This window comes from Sciurus vulgaris, assembly GCF_902686455.1.
Source record: "Sciurus vulgaris genome assembly, chromosome: X".
Taxonomy (NCBI): Eukaryota; Metazoa; Chordata; class Mammalia; order Rodentia; family Sciuridae; genus Sciurus; species Sciurus vulgaris.
In genome coordinates this window covers 133,229,108-133,247,444 of record NC_136471.1, presented here as the reverse complement: position 1 = coordinate 133,247,444, position 18,337 = coordinate 133,229,108, and the positions used below count along the sequence as shown (strand labels likewise).

The window sequence follows — 18,337 nt, the reverse complement described above, 5'->3', positions numbered from 1 at the left end:
TACTGGAGAAAAAAAATGGCACGTGGAACTTAAATAAATTTAAGAGGCATTTCAAGCTCTATTTTATTCCTACTGTTGCCAGCAAAAATTAAAATACAAAAATAAAAATAAAAAATTCCTGATTTTACCCATTCTGTAATCCTGGATAGTTTCTGGAGCAGGTAGGAGTTGGTGGTCGCCAGGAGCAGGGTATGCATGAAACTGAGCTATAATTCATGCATTAGAGTACTTTCTAATCTAGGCAGTTAGAATTTTCTATAAAATAGAGACGTTGAGTTAGGATTCAATCAGGGCAGAATAAATGAGTTAAAAGGAAATCACCTTCAACACTCACCAGTCCGCTCTGGCAAACTACAGATGAATTTTGAGTTGAGCACAATCATAAGGAAGATAATGGCAAGAATTTAGGCTTTCCTGTGAACATCGGGGTTATAGCCGGTGAACATCCAGCAGCGAGGCTAACCTGAATAGAACTCTATTTTTTTTTTTTAGTCTTCTTTTCTTTTTCTACTTAATTAATTTTACTTTTATTTCCAGAAGTGCTCATGGCAGATGAAAAACATTCCTTCCCATTATGGCTAGATGGCTACCTGCCCCAAGCATGTTAGATGATTGCTTGCCCTTGGACGCAGCCCTCTACTCTGGAAACACGGATTCTTTCTTAAAGCAATGTTAAATCACCAGAGGACCCGTACAATTCCAGTTCTGCTGCAAAACAAATAAATGGGCATTTACTGAAAGAAAAGGCACCATTTTTTTTTTTTTTTAAACATTACAGCCGTCATGAAAGTGTTGTTCTATTTCACTGGGGAAATTTAAGGGCAAAAACACAAGTTCTTTTTCTGATTTCAGCTTGTCTTTGTATGACTCAGGATTCATTCCTTTTTCTTTTTCTTTTTTTTTTTTTATTTGTTCTAACTAATTGTACTTGATAGTAGAATGCACTTACACATTTTGATAAATCATACCTAAATGGAGTGTAAGCTCTCATTTCTCTGATTGTGTATATTCATTCCTTTTTTATTCTGTGCAGTTTGGTCTAGCAGCCCTGACATGTCAGACTCTGGAGTTAATAAGTGCACAAAAAGACAAAAAATGTCTGCCTCTGTGGGGGACACACACATTCACCCAAACTCAACGGAAGACAGAACAGCCAAATGTTTAATGTGTAAAATATTCTAGGTAGTAGTGAAAACTGACGATAAGAAAGAAAGAATAGAGCGTGAGAAATGTGGGTTTGTTGGCTGATTGATTTGTCTGCCATTTTAGGAAGGGTGGCCAAAGAAGGTTTTGCTGAGAAAGAGACGTTGGTGCGTGGAGGTGGTAGAGAAGTCAGCTTTCCACCCTGTGAAGAAAGGACTTTCTGGTTGTAGGAAGTTGCAGTGCAAATGTCCAGTGGCCACGGAGAGTTCGGAGGATAGCGAAGGAGACTATGGGGTTCGGTGGGAGAGTGGGGGTGAGAGGAAGTCTGAGTGGAAGGAGGGAGGAGGGTCTCTTAAGTCTGTAGACGTCATAAAGAGCACGGCTTCCGCTCACATTAGAGCTGGGAACTGTGAGGACATGCTATCTCAGAACAGACCCGACGTGACAGATTCTAGCAGAGTTGCTCAGACTGTTGGGTTGAGAATAAAGGGACAGATGCAGAAGCACAGAGACCAGTCAGGAAACTACTGCAAAAATTCCTGGTCAGAGAGGATAGGGATGTGGGCAAAGCCAGAAATGAGCAGATTAGGATCCATGCATTATGTTATGGTTTGGATATGAGATGTCCCCAAAAAACTCTTGTATTTTGAATGTAGGAATATTCAGAGGTGAGATGATTGGACTGTGAATGGGCTGACTGGGTGGTCACTGAAGGCAGGTGAGGTGTGGCTGGAGGAAATGAGTTACTGGGGTGTTCCCTGTGGCCTCGCCTCTCCCCTCTCCCCTCTCTCTCTTTCCTGATTCCATCATGAGCTGAGCAGCTTTCCTCCACTGGACCCTTCCGCCATGATGTACTGCCTCACTTGGACCCAGAGCAATGGAGTTGGCTGTCTATGGACTGAAACTTCTGAAACCATGAGCCATAATGAACTTTTCCTCCTCTAAGTTGTTCTTGTCAGGTGTTTTAGTCACAGCAGAAAGGGAAATCTGGTGTTTTTTGAGGACCTGCTGGTGGCTTATAGGAAATGACTAGCGTCACGAAGGACTCAAGTTCTTCTGTGACGAACAGCACAGAGGATATACCATCGTCAATCACAAAAATGATCATTGAGAGAAGAGAATGTGGAAGCAGAGCATCCTTTATTTCTTGGGGGATGCACGTATTTCCAGAAACGGAGAAATCATTTGAACATCAATGTGATGTTTATGTTTTAGACTCTTTTCTGCAAAAAGGTTCTTTTGTGAACAGATGTCCTACACTGAAGGACGCTGATTATTCTAATAGGGCTGAAATTCAAATACGTGGGTAATAAAATAAATTAAAGAAACAGAAAGAACTTTCTTTTTAGCTTTAAATTTCCCCAGTGTGGCATGGTCTTACTGGGGGAATGGATTTGTTCTAACCTCAAATGTTGGTGGCTGCACAGTACTTTAAATAATAAAAGTAGTTGGGTTGTATACCTGTGAAGGGTAGATTCTGTGGTACATAAATTATTTCAGTCAAGTTGTGAGAAAATATTTCCCCGTTAGGCTCTTCTTTTCACTTGAGATTGAAAGACCTGGCGCCATCTTGGTAGAGGCAAAGTCTCCTTTGCCTGGAGAGAGCAAGTATATTCCCGTTTAGACATCTGGGACCCCCACATCATTCTTGTGATGTGTCTCCACTGAAGAAGTCATAGAGCCTACCACGAATTCTGTGGGTACTTTTTTGGTTTTTAAGAGTTTAATGACTAATGTCTGGGACACGCCTACCAATGTGACGTATAGTATTGGAGTTGGGGGCATATACCACGAGCAGGAAACAGAACAACTCTTTCATGGTGACTTCACAAGATGGTACATTTTTGTTCAACAAAAGTCAACTTAAATTCAGAGACAGTTGTTCTAATTCTGGTCTATTGCATTGCTGTGTAACATGAAGAAGCGTTGAAACTGAGCAGCTTTCCAACCTTGGGGTCACCCCCCATGACAGCCCTGAGACTGTCTGCAGACCTCTGCCTGGGGACTCAGGGTCCTGGCACAGCAGGGCTCTGCAAGGAATCCTGGGAGCCAAACCCCCTCCCGCTCTGTGCCCCCATGAGTCAGGAGGTGCTGCCAGTCTTACAGGTAATTTGACATCTGTCTCCAGACATGTCTGAAATAGCAGCTTTGTTCTTAAAGTGCCAGCCCCGATCCCGCTGGCTACTGAACAGATGGTAACACATTAGGACCACAACCTGTGTCTGGATCACATTTGAACCGTGAAAACCAGGGAAGGGTCCTCAAGCTTTCTATTGATCTCTGCCTCCTAACCTAGGATTGATTATTCATTTCACCAGCCTCTCCAAATGATCAGACCAGCTGGAGACCGAGTCTTGTCTTCAGTTTGATGTCTTCCTAATTCCACTTTAAAGCATGCTTCGTTGTCTGCTGCATTTGCTTCCCTGAAACGAAACACACCTTTCTCTTTTTTAAAAAATGATTTATTTTCTTAAGAAAGATGAAAATCTACAATGCATTCTTTAATGGATTCCAAATATTACTTTCACTACAAGTTTTCTTCTGGAGTCCTGTGTTTTGCAGAGAAAGTAGTAGCAGATCGACTGAGACGTGGACAGACTGAAACGTGCACATTTCTGCAATCATGCATGCTTCAGAAATTGCAATCGTAGCATCCACACCCTTGATGTCACACATCTTACGTTGATCATGAATTCCATAATGCATTTGGCTTACGATCAGTTTAAATTAGCTTCCATGTGACTTTAGGTCAGTGAGTGAATCTGACTAATTTGTTGTCTATAAAACAACAGATCTTGATTAGTCAAACTGCTGTTAAATTAGTTTTGAAAGTGCATTGGAGAAACAAGCCTGAAGACATTGTTATCTGGCTAAATTATGTCCTTCAACTCTTACAGAATAAACTAACCACCGATGTCATAGAAAATTCATCTCAGTCCGTGGAGGTTTTAAATAGCAATGATCTGGAGATTGCAAAATCGTAGCCATGCCCAAAAGAAACTAGGAGGTGTCCAGGTTCTGGATGTTATGAAACAAAACTAAGAGACTAATTCACTCTCAGTTTAACAGCTGTTTTTTGGAAAGTTATATAGCCTAAAACTCAGGCTCCCTCCCCCAAACTTGTGGAATTATGCTTGATGGAGAATCTTTTTTTTTTAATTTTATTTTTTGTATCGGGAATTGAATCCATGGGCAGTTAACCACTGAGCCACATCCTCAGCCCTTTTTAATATTTCATTTAGAAACAGGGTCTTGCTGAGTTGCTTATGGCCTCGCTAAGTTGCAGAGGCTGGTTTTGAACTCACAATCCTCCTGCCTCAGCCTCCCAAGCCACTGGGATTAGAGGCGTGCACCACCGCGCCTAGCTTGATGGAGAATCTTAATGAAGACATTGAGTAGAAGAAGTCCATGGTGGAAAACCCCAACTTCAAAGTCTACAAAGCCCCCTTATTGTCATTTCCCGTGACACTTTGAAGGTAAAGGTCCACTGACATCCTTAGGCATAAACGTGGATGGTACCTTCAAACACACCTGGCCCCCTTCTGCAGCGACACCATGGATACCTGCTGACCAACCACCTCAAGGAGATGAGAATAACATGCCAGGTCCAGGTGTGTCAGGGAGCAAGGCCACAGTCCCCCCACTGGGTGCAGGACAGCAACACTGACCTTTGGAAGAGCGGAAGTGTTTGCTGGGTGCCGTGAAGCCCCGAGTCCCGTGCACGTTGACAGCTGCCACTCGGAACTGGTACCACCTGCTGGGTCTGATGTCTGTCATTTGAACACGCTCGTCCGTGGTCTGAGGGGAAATGTCACAGACCAGAGGTCAATGTTTATTCTGACGCGTCCACTGGGTGTGTTTCAGAAAGCGATGCACACTCTCCAGCCCACGCAGCCGAGTCCGGCCCTCCCTGTGAATGAGCCCCTCTTATCACTTCCAGACACGAAGACTCCTCCGCAATCAGGAAGCTGTGCACGTCTCATCTCCAAAAGGTAAGCATCTCTGGAAGGCAAAGGTCTTATCACAAACGCTTGGGCTGTTTTTAAATCTGGTGTCTAAATGGAGCATTCAGGGACTCAGTCCATAAGGTGTCCCTGAGAATTACATCACAGACCAGAAAATGAATTCATTTCTAGGTCACAGAAAGAAGATGCCTCTTAAGCTTTGCACACCAGATGTAATTCTAGAAGCAGGTATAAGAACCCACACACTTGAAGACTGCTAGCAACATTGAGAAGTAGACTCCAGCTCACAACAGGACTTTTATTTGAGTAAATCCCATTATAGGGTGACGAAGCAGTCCTGGCCCTAAAGAGGAATATGTGTTCACTATAGTTCACCTTTTGTGTCCAGGAATCCTGCACCCTTGGATTCAAAATATTTGAAAATCCTTTGAAATATTTGCAGGAATATTTGGGAAAATATTTGGGAAAAACTTGTGTCTATATTGAACATGTACACGCTTCTTATTTCCCTTATGGTGACTCTCTGAACGATAGAGTTAATCGATATTGAATTATTTGATTAATAATATGATTCATCCCTTAACAACTATTTACAGAGCCTTCACATTGCGTTAGGTATCACAAGTTCATCTGGCCGGGACTTAAACTCTACACGAGGATCTGACAGGCGACAGGCAAATCCTATGCCATGAGGGATTTGAGTGCCTTCAGATTTGGGCATCTGCAGGGGAGCCTAGAATCCCTGCATGGATATCCAGGGACATCTGTACATTCTCGTCCAACTGAAAAAGAAAAGGGTATCGGGGGAGACAGGTAGGTTTTCCTGCTAAGGTCGCAAGATATTAAGAAACCTCAGCAGCCTTCAACCAGAGGTGAGGCACTGTCTCCTAACTGTGGTCCCCCTACGCCTGCTGCGGACGCGCCTTGCTTCTCAAGGCAAAACCGGAGAAGAAGGACGGAATTCAGACGTTCCCAGACCTCTTCACAGTAACTTGTTAGGAAGGACAGCCACGCTATGTCCGTCTTTAAAAGCTAAACACTCCTGAGACCAAAGGTGTTCTAGCTGGTTTGGCTGAACTGGAGACAATTTGGGATGACTTTGGCCTTTAGAGTTTTAGCTCTGAGTTTGGAAAACTGAGGGCCAGAACAATAATCCAGAACTTTGAACCAAGAAAGAAATGGCATGTGGCATTAACTAGCAAACATAACAAGAATCGAATTATAGTCCGATCATTCAAGAGCTCTCCTCTTTCCAGAAAGGGAATACTTTCCCAAATCTTTAATCTGGAAGATTTGCCAACGAATCTGTACCATTGTTCACTGAAGCCTGCCACGTAAACCTAATGGAATTTCGTTCTGTATTCTGAGCTGCTGTAAGTTTTATTGACACAAATACTTTTTTTTTAAAAAAACAAAATAGGTATAGAATGCGATTACTAAATTTATTTGATAAAGTTTCTCCCCCCTGATTTTAGGGGTTTCTTTTACATCCAGCTCTTCACTTATTTATTTTGGGGTCTTTAAGGACTTTTAGTGTCGAGTTTAGTTTCTTGTGAGATATATGTCCAGGATGCAGGTTAGTTGTTGGAAAGTAGGAAGCAATGTCACGCCGAGAACGTATTCTTTCTGCATATGCATGAGTGTTTGGGGTGGGCAGCTGGTGGTCCATCTAGCTGCTCTTAAAAAGAAGGAAAATCTTTGGTTTTTCTCATCAACAAGACAAATGAGAAGGAGTCACTGTGAAGCTAGTCTAGGCGTGTTTTCATCCAGGTGGCTCATGAGTTCTGAAATGAACCAAGGCAGAGGAATCCCTCAGCAGAAGAGTCAAAAGCCACTGGCTACTTCCCAGAAAGCAGTTTGAGAATATGAACCTCATTCCATGCTACTCTGGGTGGAAGAAAGGCTTAAATGTAGGAGAAATAAATGTCATTTAGATTGTAAAATAACAAATCAGTCCTACAATGGTACATTTCTCTTCCTGTGGTTGGTTTTGAGTTCAGCTGAGAGAATCTTCATTGTTAGAAAACCAGTGTCTTTCAATAGATGAGTGGATAAGGAAACTGTGGTATATATATGCAATGGAATATTACTCAGCCATAAAGAAGAATAAAATCATGGCATTTGCAGGTAAATGGATGGAGTTGGAGAATATCATGCCAAGTGAGATAAGCCAATCCCTAAAAACCAAAGGCCAAATATTTTCTCTGGTAAGTGGATAATGATACATAACTGGGTAGGGGTGGTAAGAGAAGAATGGAGGCGTTGGATTGCGTAGAGGGAAATGAGGGGTGGGGAGGGAGCGGGGTTATGAAAGATGGTGGAATGAGACAGACATCATTACCCTATGATTACACATATGATTACACAAATGTGTGACTCTACATCATGTACAACCATAGAAATGAAAAGTGGTACCCCATTTCTGTATAATGAATCAAAATGTAGTCTGTAAAATTAGAAATAAGTAAAATTCTAAAAAATTAATATAGCTAATAAAATACAGGATAAGGGGGAAAAAAGCAAACCAGTGTGAGCCATTAGATCATAAAGTCATCTTCCTTCCTTCCCTGGGTATCCTGAGCAGATTACCCAGCAGTCAAGTTTCTGGGAAAACCGGCAGATCCACAGGGCTTGTTCTCTCTTCAGCAAACAGGCACAATTTCACCTGCGTGCACGTTTGATTTATTTCTGTGGTCTAGCTATCTCGACCCAGGCACAGCGACTCAATTTCCTGTGCTCAGACGTGCAAGGGACGCTCTCCGGGGAAGGACTCACCTGGGCCACTGTCTGCCAGTGAGTGGCATCGTCTTCGCTGGGGTGGATCCCATAATTCCATCTTCTCTGAACCACGTAGATCACGGGCTCAATGGAAACGTTGAATTTCGAGGACCACTTCACCTCCAGCTGTCCGGACTTGAGCTCGGTAAATCGTAGCTCTTTCCTGGGCTTCAAGGGGACACCTGGAACAAGACCATGTCAATTAAAACCAGCTGCACGGGACCCAAGTCCAGGTAGGTGCTGAGGAAGGAAATCTATAAGAGAGACAAATCACATCTGCCACCCACCAATATTCCATGTCCTTTCACAAAAGTGGCTTCTGCCCACCAGGTTCCACAGGGGACATCTGACACCAGACTCGGGCCATCCCATGCCAGGAATATTACTTGCTTTTCCTGCTTCTTCCTTTCATTCGAGAGGGTCAAGTTTAATTGCTGGGTGTGAACAGATCCTGCTCTCCCTACAAAACTCTGGAGTCACCCTTTCACGAGCATTGCGCTGAGGAAATTGTGTTGCCAGGTTGCATCAGCCAAGGGTCCCATGGAATTCACACGGGGCAATCATTACCAAAAATTCAAGCCATTTCTCCCTTTTGCAACAGGCTCCATTTCTTTGGTGACATGCTAAGGTCATTAGAACATGGTTCCCAGGTTGGCTCTCTGTTCTACCTTAGGGAGTCTCTCCTTTAAAGAAATAAAAAGCTCAGTGCTGCCTCTCCTCAAGCTGTCAAAGCTCTCAAGCGCGATTTCCAGAGGGCGAGTCTTTTGGATTCTCACGTAGCTTGCTCGGGCACTCTCCTATCGACTTCATGGTCTAAAACTGGAGGAAGATGAATGCAGAACATTGGGCTTTGGCACAAGTGAACATATCGAGTCAAATGTCCCTCACAGGCGTCTCCTGTCGAAGCAGTTAATCACGCGGATTTCTTTTCCCTCCTAGATTGCACACGAGTTGTCTTGGTGAGTGAAAGATCTAAGAACCGTGGTACTAAATCGTCGGGTTTCTAGAAAGGGAATTTCAGAAGGAATTCAGTAGAATCTTGGCGCCATATTGTTGAACGCCACCAACACCATTTTCCGTTGAGAACAGCATTTTCCTGAGGCACTGGAAGCTCATTTGGAAAACCCAGTTTAGAAGGCTCTATTTCTTGAGTTTAAACAAACAGGAAACTAGAAAACGTGGAAACATAAAATGCATAAGATGGGGAGCATATTGGTGTCAATGGCTGAATCTCAACTCTTTTTTTTTTTTTTTTTTGGACTGAATTCACACGAAGTCTCATTTAGGGAGATCTTAAATTCATCAAATTCTTAGGTGGAAAGAGTGGGACAATTTTAAAACAGCGTTTTCACGGGTGGTCAAAAGTCACTGACATAAAAAATATTTCCTAGACACCACGTTTCCCATACATTCTGCTCTCCACACTGGCATTTTGGGGGTTGTGGCTGTCTCTGGCCGTTCACTTTACCATGGACCTGTCTCACCAGGCCATTCCTCTGGCTCAGAGGTTCCCTGTCTACATTTGGAACATATCATTGAGTCGGAGGAAGATGGGGCTGCCTGGAGCTATGATTTGATCAAATTTCTCTCTGAACTCGCTACTTCTTTCTACATTTCAAAGTAGGAAAATCCATCTTGGAAAATGGAGCGAAGAGGTGTTTTTTCCATAGGCCTGTGAATACCTGGAACGTCGTGCTCTGACGCTCTGACTTGGGCTGATTGTCATGGGACTTGGCGAGGCCAGTCTTAGTCTCTGGTTCAGCCACTGCGCGCGAGCTTTCCAAGCCTGCCTCCTGAACTCGACTTCTGAGCGCGCGGCCTGACCACGCACGGCTGTTACTCTGATGACTGGCCTCGCTCTGTTAGGCAGAATTTCCCTGCACGAGTCCCGCCTTTCAATGCTCTCCCCCAGCACACCCCTGTGCCTGCGATGGCTGTCTTCCCCGCAATGCTACTCTCCAGGATCGAGCTGTTGATCTGTCCCTATCTCTACCAGCACCCACTGGTTTTATCCCAGGGAACCCCTCACATTCCTGTCACAGATCACCTCTTTGACTTAGCTCTCCTAGAAACGTGCAGCAAGGTGCTTCCAACGTTCATGGTCTCTTTATGGTGGTATTATTATTATTATGAATCGGCTTTCATTTTATTTTCTGACTGTAGACACTTAAATACTTCCAGACGCAAACCCAATGCCTCCCCTAAATTTCCCAGTTGGAAGAAAAGACTCCATTCTTTCCGGCCTCTCTGTTCCTGAGCCTGTAACTGTCAAGACGTGAGTTTAAGTGCCGGCTGCTGCAGAAAGCTCATTTACTGATGTCTGTCTTCTGCATGAAGCCACAGCCCCAGAGGTCAAGAGCCAGGTCTCCCTCATTCCCAGCTCTTGGAATGTCCCAGAGGAGAACGTTCTGCAAGCGCAAATGTTCCAGAAATGTGTGCTCAAGGAATCGCCTCCTGACTCTTACACCACGCAAGAATAAACCCAGGGAAATAAGAAAACAGGGGAACATTGACATCAACCTCTTCAACAGTGGTGAACCCCCTGCTTGAAACTCACTTCAAAAAATAACACTTATTCCAGGTACGCTGTGCAGACTCCCTAACACTTTCAAATAACTCCGCTTTCTTCCACCACCGTTATATTATTCAAACATACATTCGCTTTCCTTTGTTTTAAAAGGGTCATGCTAAAAAGTAAAGCAGTCAAAATGTTTTCAAGATAGAACAGTTTTTTGTTTGGTTTGGTTTGGTTTGTATTGTTCATAGGGGTTTTTCCAGTTTATTTTATTAATTGCTTTTTACTGATAAGATTTCGATTTATCCAAATTAACTTGGGAATCCCCAAGTTAATTGATGTTCCGTCTCAAACCAGTCTGTATTTGTTGTGTCATGAAGAAAGCTACCCAAACTTGTTCAGGGTGATGAGAATCCACACTGAACCGAAGGATCGTTTGGTGTCAATCTTGCATTTGAGATGGGCGGGCAGGTGACAGACACACGTGATCGTACTGAGGGGCTATGCAGATCTGAGAACATTTCGGGATTCTCTTGATGTCTCTCTTCGCGGTGGAGAAGATGGCCAGTGAGTTCTGCAAAGTTTCAGAGCACGGCTTCTGAGACATGCAAGTTCACCCTTCTCCCTGGTGTCTGCTGTAGAATCTTTTCTAGATCGGATACAGTGGTGGTAAATATTCTGGCTGTTCAACTAAGCTGAACCGATCAGAAGCAAACGAACGCATCCGGATCTCTTTGCTGAATGGACTTCATCTTGAATAGCACTTAATTACCTGCGGTCCTCATCAAACATAATGAGCATCAGGGCCACGTCAGTTCAGATTTCTCCATTAAAAAAATCTCTTTAATTATGATGTGCAATGTTCTGCAATTTGCATGTTAAGAAACGGCCCATCTGCTTTGCATTAAGGGTAGCTGGCTCCCTTGATTGGAAGTAACTCCAGCACTCCTCCGTAATTGTGTGCAGATGGGGTGCTGCACCCCCAAGACCTTCAGCCCTCTCTGCCGGCGTACACCGTCCTCCAGAGTCCAGGGAGCATCCCAATGGTAAAAGCAGATGTGTAGATGGGATCGCTCCGTTACAACCACGATTAGAAATCTTCTTAAAAGCTGCTTTTGAACAAATTAGCCATTTGAAATCTAAACTCTCCTGATGAAAAAATATAAAAATATTATCACATGTCACCCCATAAGTTGTGACAAGAAGGTCCTTTATTTTCTTTAAAATGCAAAAAGTATTTGGGGGAATCAAAGCAACAGAAACTCAGTGCTTTAAAAGACAGTGAAAAGAAATTGATAGAAAAGTCGATGATGCTAAATAATCAACAGTTGCATATCCCGTGGAGATTCGATTCGCAGTGTAAAACTTTTTCCCTTGTGGGTCTAAGTGATTGGAAAATGATGCTTTCGTTTATCTCTAAAGTCCTGAAATCTGAATTTTATGTATTAAGATGTGTGTGAAAATATTAAATCAACTCCATCCTCAGGTCTTTGGGAAAAGAAATAAATGGATAAATGACTAAATTGTTGATCGGTTTGTGACAAGGAGAAAATAGCAATCACTGAGAGGCACAAATTGGTCTGAAACTTGGTAAAATTTCTAACATTCCTCCTATGGTGGGATTTCCACTTCATAGAAGTAGAAACTTCATGCTTCTTCCCTCCTGTGAGCTCTTCAAGTCTTTTTGTGCTCATAGTTTTATTAAAAGTAAAAGAAAAGAGGTCTGTTGCTTGTCTCAGACTATAACTCGTGTCTGTCTGTTAATGTGGGCTGCAGAGGCCTAGGCTGGGGGCCCTCACAGCTTGACCCCATTCTGATGCACTGAAATCCTGGAGGATGTTGCCCACCAAGTTTCCAAGACACCCTTTGTTTATAAAATCCCAAGTTTTCAGCATATATATACACATACAAAGCTTGTGAAGCTACACAACCTGTACCTCTTACCTCCCCTTCCACAAACACAGTATTCTGTTTTGTTTTGTTTAATTTTAAACGGAACCAATAAGTAGTAAACATGAAAAACAGCTAAATTGATGTTCATAAAAATCGATTTGTTTCAAGAATGGAGAAAACGATGTGCACACTGAGAGATTCCTTTGTGCATGACAGGCTCATCGTTGAACCTCGGGGCTGGCTGAGGGCTGGTTTCATCCTGATCTTTCTGCCCCCGTGCCCAGTACGGGTCACTGCAAATGAGAGCCACTCCGCAAATGTTTACTCAACTGAAATGTATCAGTCCCGGAAGATCTGGGGGACATCCGCTTCTTTTACACTTTAACTGGGGAAAACATTCAGCAGATATTCTTGAGGATTTCCAAACGGTGATTACCTAGGTGATCACGTCTTAATAGGCAAATATTTAATAAGTTAACAAGCTCATGAGAAAGGAGACAAGTTAGTCGTCCCTGCCCAGCAGAATTGGATCCTCTGTGGTCTACACTGTATTTAACTGAAATACTCCCACTCTACAAAGTAGCCTAAGACCAAGTCCAGTGGGGTTAGAGGGGACACTGGAAGCTACTCCTTAGCCCTAAATGCTGATCCAACCGGCGATTTTATTAGATTAGAAATGTCTGATAGCAACCTATCCTTTACTCGGATGATGATGATGGTGGTGGGGATATAACGATGTCTAACGATGCCCAGGGACACCTTTGGTCCGGGATACTATTTCAGCAGGTGTTGGATAAATGTCTGCTAGCAGCCACCAAGTCCCATCAGAACATCCCAGGGTCCTGGGGCCTTCGGCAATATTTTCCAGTAGGTTAACTTCTAGTTGAAAACGTCAACAAGGATTCCAAGTGGCTAGTAGGCTAGGAGGTCATTGAAAGGGTTCTATTTGATCCTTCTTAAACACACAAACTTACTGGTAGCCTCCAATGCTCCTGGGACACCAAAATAATTATATATATACAAATATATATGTACATATATAACATATTGTTCCAAAAATAATTTAGCCTTGTCATTCTTATTATGCAAACATTATCAGCTCATTGGCAGCTTCCCGGTCTGTTCATTATATTCATGGCTTATTCTCCATGAATTACCTCTTCCCACAAAAATCCAACAGCTACTTTGTTGTACAAGAGTGACTTGAGTACTTCTGAAAAATCCAGTCTGTTTAGTCACACCCAGGTTTAAATGGTGTCTTTTATCACATAATTCATCATTTATTCTCATCCTTCCCACGATGTTTCTTCTATTCTGTGAAGCAGGCATATCTGATATGCGTACCAATCCTCAATGCTTTTATTTTTAAATGTATATTTTAATTTATGTCGTTGCTTTTAAGATATCCTCCCCTTAGGAGTTTTACAAATGTGCTTAAAATGAATTTTCAGAAATCATTCTCATAAAAAATAACATCTGATCAGTAATAACAGGGGAAAGTTTCATAACATGGGGCTGTTTAGAAAATGTCGAAATGTTAGCTCCATTCGAGAACTGTCCCTCCGTAAGAAGGAGAGAGCAGAAATATCTTGAATTTGGGTCATAAAATTTACATTGGGCTTCTAAGGACCCTGGGCATTTTTTCAAAAATTAATAAAATTGGGTAGATTGTATAGGTTTCCCGGGGAAGGCATTTCCAAGTGGGAGACAGGCATTGCTAGTGAATACTGCTGTAGACGCAGGCTGCCAAATCCTGCTGGCAGGTGGAAATGATGGGTATTTGGCATGTGCATGAGAGTCAAGGAAAGCGAGATCTTTTTCTCCTACTCGTAACGAGCTACAGCCACAGATGGATTCTACTCACTATTCAAATTGGGCCCCCAAAATAACAGAATGTGTGCATCCTTGTACACCTTCAAAATATGCAAACAATTCATAAGGCAGCAGGTCACTTTGGCATGAAACAACTTCATCAGTCAAAGAAGGCACGCGGCCCAGAGCCCCAAGCCCTTAAGTGCTCTAGAATTTGCTTTTGAATGCAAACCATTCTATCTGCAGAAATGTGGGATAAAGGGGGTCCCCATGTTTGGAAGAGGGTAATTCCTCTGTCTCAAGATTACTAATCAAAATATTTAAAGTCTGTACAATGACCCTTCTGTTCTTGGATTGTGCCGACAGAAAATTCACCGTACAAGTATGTTTACTCTGTGTTTTTCAAGTGTTCTTCATCCTCAGCCTCTTTTCTGGGGATTTGCACAGCTTCATTGACTTAGTCTGCCTTTGAGAAAAAAATACAGAAAGCTGTTGGATTGCTGCTATCCTTTGTATACATACGGTAAGTTAAAACTCTGGCTGGGCGTGGTGGTGCACGCCTGTCAACCCAGCAACTCCGGAGGCTGAGACGGGAGGATTGCAAGTTCGAGGCCAGCCTGAACAACTTAGTGAGGCTGTAAGGAACTTAGTGAGACCCAGTCTCTACATAAAATGGAAAAAAGGACTGGGGATGTGGTCAGTGGTTAAGCATCCCTGAGTTCAATTCCTGGTACTGAAAAAAAAAAAAAAATCCAACAACAAAAAACCAACTCTGTGCCTCACTGTGCACATCCTGGCTGATCTCCGAGGTCTGCGGTGTTTTAAGGTGGGCGTCTGTGACGCAGGACGCACCCCTTCCTGCTCTGCGTTCTGCCTGCATGGCTGACACCCCGCAGGTTCCGTAGCCTCCGCTGACAGCGCAGTTCCCTGCCCCGGGCTCTGCCCTTTACCTTTGTACAGCGTCTTGGGCACCTGGCAGGTGTGCCCGCAGCCGTTGGAGCAGCATTTCTTCACCCCCGAGCACTCGTGGTCCACCTCGCAGCTCTCCACGCAGGCGGCTGCGAAGCCACTGGCTTTCTCAGGAGCTGGACAGTCCCCCTGCTTCACCAAGAGGACGTACTTGAGGAACTCGCAGCTGGTTAAGCACTCGTAGTTTTTCTTGGGGAACAGAGGCTGCGAGAGAGAGAGAGAGAAGGAGACGGAGAGAGGAGAAATATTTTTAGAACGTGTCCATGAAACACACGGGAAGTCTGAGTCCTACACATCTGAAAGGAAGAAGTCCAACATTTTTGGACCCTCAAATTTCCCTTGACCTTTTTTTTCTTCAGGGAGGTACTGGGGATTGAACCCAGGGGTGCTTAACTGCTGAGCCCCATCCTCAGCCCTTCTTAATGTTCATTTTGAGACAGGGTAGCTGAGGGCCTCACCAAGTTGCTGAGGCTGGCCTCCACCTTGCGGTCCTCCTGCCTCAGCCTCCCAAGTCACATGGTGGTGTGCACTGCCATGCCTGGCCCCTTGAACATTCTACAAAATAGATGTCTTTGTTTTCTCCACCGCACCCCCAGCAAAGTCACATTCCATGGACTCAAACCCCAAGAGGATCTTAGATTGCACGCAACAGTCACACCACGTGACTGAGTGCACAAAAATGTATCGGAGAGGCTGGGGGAGGAGCTCAGGGGTGCAGTACCCCCTGAGCATGCTGGGGCCCATCCCAGCAGCAAAAACGGAAACCGTGATCATAAATAGTTAAAGCGCAATAAATGCAATTCAAGGGGACTTTCAGACTGTATGCACTACATATGTTTTCATTTTTCAACAAGTAGCGCTTCCCAAGCTTCTTCCTATGCCATGAAAGCTCATGAGAACAGCACAGCAGGGTTCCCAGGAACCTGTCTGCCCCCCACCGCGGCAACCCACCCACTGGTGTCACATCACAGTGCGGTCTGAGCCCGCAGGTTGAATATATCTCAGTGACATCCGGGTTTTGGCGCTAATAGCTCGTGTAATCTGTTTAACCATGTGGACTTGTCAATAAAGATTTTGGTGAAAGAATGTGGATTTCCATCGCAAACCACTTGCACCTGCATCTTGCATCTGCAAAAGAGGGTTCCGAGCATCGTGTTGGCGACATTCTGAAGGAGTCCATCCTCCCGTGGTGGGAACAGGCAGCCCTTGACCTCCTAAAGGGACACACCTGTCCAGCCAGCTTCCATTTCTCGGCTGTTTTTGGACCCAGGAGTTGGCCAAATTGTCTTCGATGGGAATCATTACAAAAATGTTTGTGCCGCGTGGACCTAGGCTTTGGCGTGATGGCGGGCGGCTCGCCCACCCCCACATGGTCCCCTCCTAGCTGGACGTGGGCGATGCTGGCTATGGTGGGTTAGCTGGGAGCCGTCCCACGGAAGCTCGTGTGTCGAGTAGAGCGCTTTCTCTCTGCTTCTTGGTGCCACGAGAAGCACCAAGATGCTTCTCCTCCCCCAGACCATTCCGCCACGATTTCCAGCCTCACCTCTGGCCCACCGCAGTGGATTCGGCCACCTGTCAAATGAGACCTCTAAAGCCACGAGCCCCAAATAGCTCTTCCTCCCTCTCATTGTTCTTGGCAGGTCTTTGGGTTCCAGTGATGAAAAAGATCACTAAACACCAGGCCTTTTGCGGAAGAAGGGGAGACATGGAGATGCTTGGCCAGACAGGGAAGGACAGCCATCCTGGGTCAGGAGAACCTGCCTTCAGCTCTGCGTGCACAGGAAGCGGCCCTGCACGTGCTTACGCCCTGAGCCGTGTAGACCACCACTTCCGCAACAGCTCCGGGGACCCCAAGTGATGCAGAGGACAGTGTCCAGCAATGTGACGTCCAAGAAGGCACTCAGGGTCCCTTGAGGTGGCAAGCGGGAGAGTGCCCTCCTGGGACCCGGCAAGCTCAGGTCTGAGCTGTTGATTGACACGAGAAGTCAGTGGTGCAGCCCTGGCGAACCCAAGCCCAGAGGGAGTGTCCATCCCGTGAGCCCACAACCTGACCCACAAGGGCAACACCCTGGACACCGGCTCGCCAAACACACACGAAACCCCACTGTTATCAAAATCTCTTCTCTGGGGCAGGGTCGTCTCTGCAGAGAGCTGACTCCACCTTTTCCCCAAAAGACAGCAATTTCATGAATTTGAATCTCTAATTCATCTTGTTGAATATGACTGGAAATCTTGAACTAAAATGTGTGGCTGTTTCACTTTACTGTCCTTCCTACCGCAGACCCCTTCCCCTCCCTTCACTCCCATCTACCAATACAAAGTACCTCTACTCTTCCCTTGCCCCCCACCCCATACTGTGAATATCACATATCATATCACTTATCTGCATATCAGAGAAAACATGCAGCCTTTGGTATTTTGGGATTGGCTTATTTCTCTTAGCATGATATCCTCCAACTCTATCCATTTACCTGCAAATTCCATTATTACATTCTTTTTTAAAGCTGAATAATACTCCAGTGTGCATATGTACACACATACACACACACACACACACACACACACACACACACATATATATATATATCACATTTTCTTTATCCATTCATCTGTTGAAGGTTAGTAGAGGGAAGCAGACACATGCAAGTTTAGCAACTCACAATAGCTAAACTATGGAACCAACCTAGACTTCAACAGATGAATGCATAAAGAAAATGTTGTACATATACACAATGGAATATTACAAAGAATGAAATGATGGCATTTGCTGGTAAATGGATGGAGTTGGAGAATATCATGCTAAGTGAAACAAGCCAAACCTAAAATACCAAAGGCCGAATGTTTTCTCTGATATGTGTAACTAATTCTCAATAAGGGGAGATAGGGAAGAATAGAGGTACTTTAGATTAGGTAGAGGGAGTGAAGGGAGGGAAGGGGTGTGGGGTAGGAAGGACAGTAGAGTGAACAGACATGCTGACTCATGTGCATGTGTGACTGCATGACCATGTGATCCTGCAACATGGACAGTCAGAAAAATGAGAGACGACCCTCCATTTATGTCTGATCTCTCAAAATGCATCCATGCCTTCTACTGTCATGGATAACTAACTAAAACACATAAAATTTAAAAAATAAAAATTAAAAAACTAATAAATAAAAATAAAGAACAGAAAGGCATTCTCGTGGGAGAGGGGGAGAGTCCTACATAATATTTGAAAATGGCAGGAATCGATTGTACCAAGATGGAAACTCAATGTAACCT

General features: G+C 44.2%; 1 protein-coding gene across 3 annotated transcripts in view; it reads right to left on the bottom strand.

Annotated features, from left to right (window-relative positions):
• Window positions 1-18,337, bottom strand: part of ANOS1 (anosmin 1) — a 149,591-nt gene that overhangs the window by 42,530 nt on the left and 88,724 nt on the right. For all 3 annotated transcript variants that reach the window (XM_079123158.1, XM_079123156.1, XM_079123157.1), the window contains 3 exons: window positions 15,057-15,279; window positions 7,884-8,068; window positions 4,812-4,941 (listed from right to left, as the gene is read on the bottom strand). In XM_079123158.1, coding sequence (XP_078979284.1) covers window positions 4,812-4,941; window positions 7,884-8,068; window positions 15,057-15,279 — 538 coding nt within the window. The remainder of the gene's footprint in view (window positions 1-4,811; window positions 4,942-7,883; window positions 8,069-15,056; window positions 15,280-18,337) is intronic.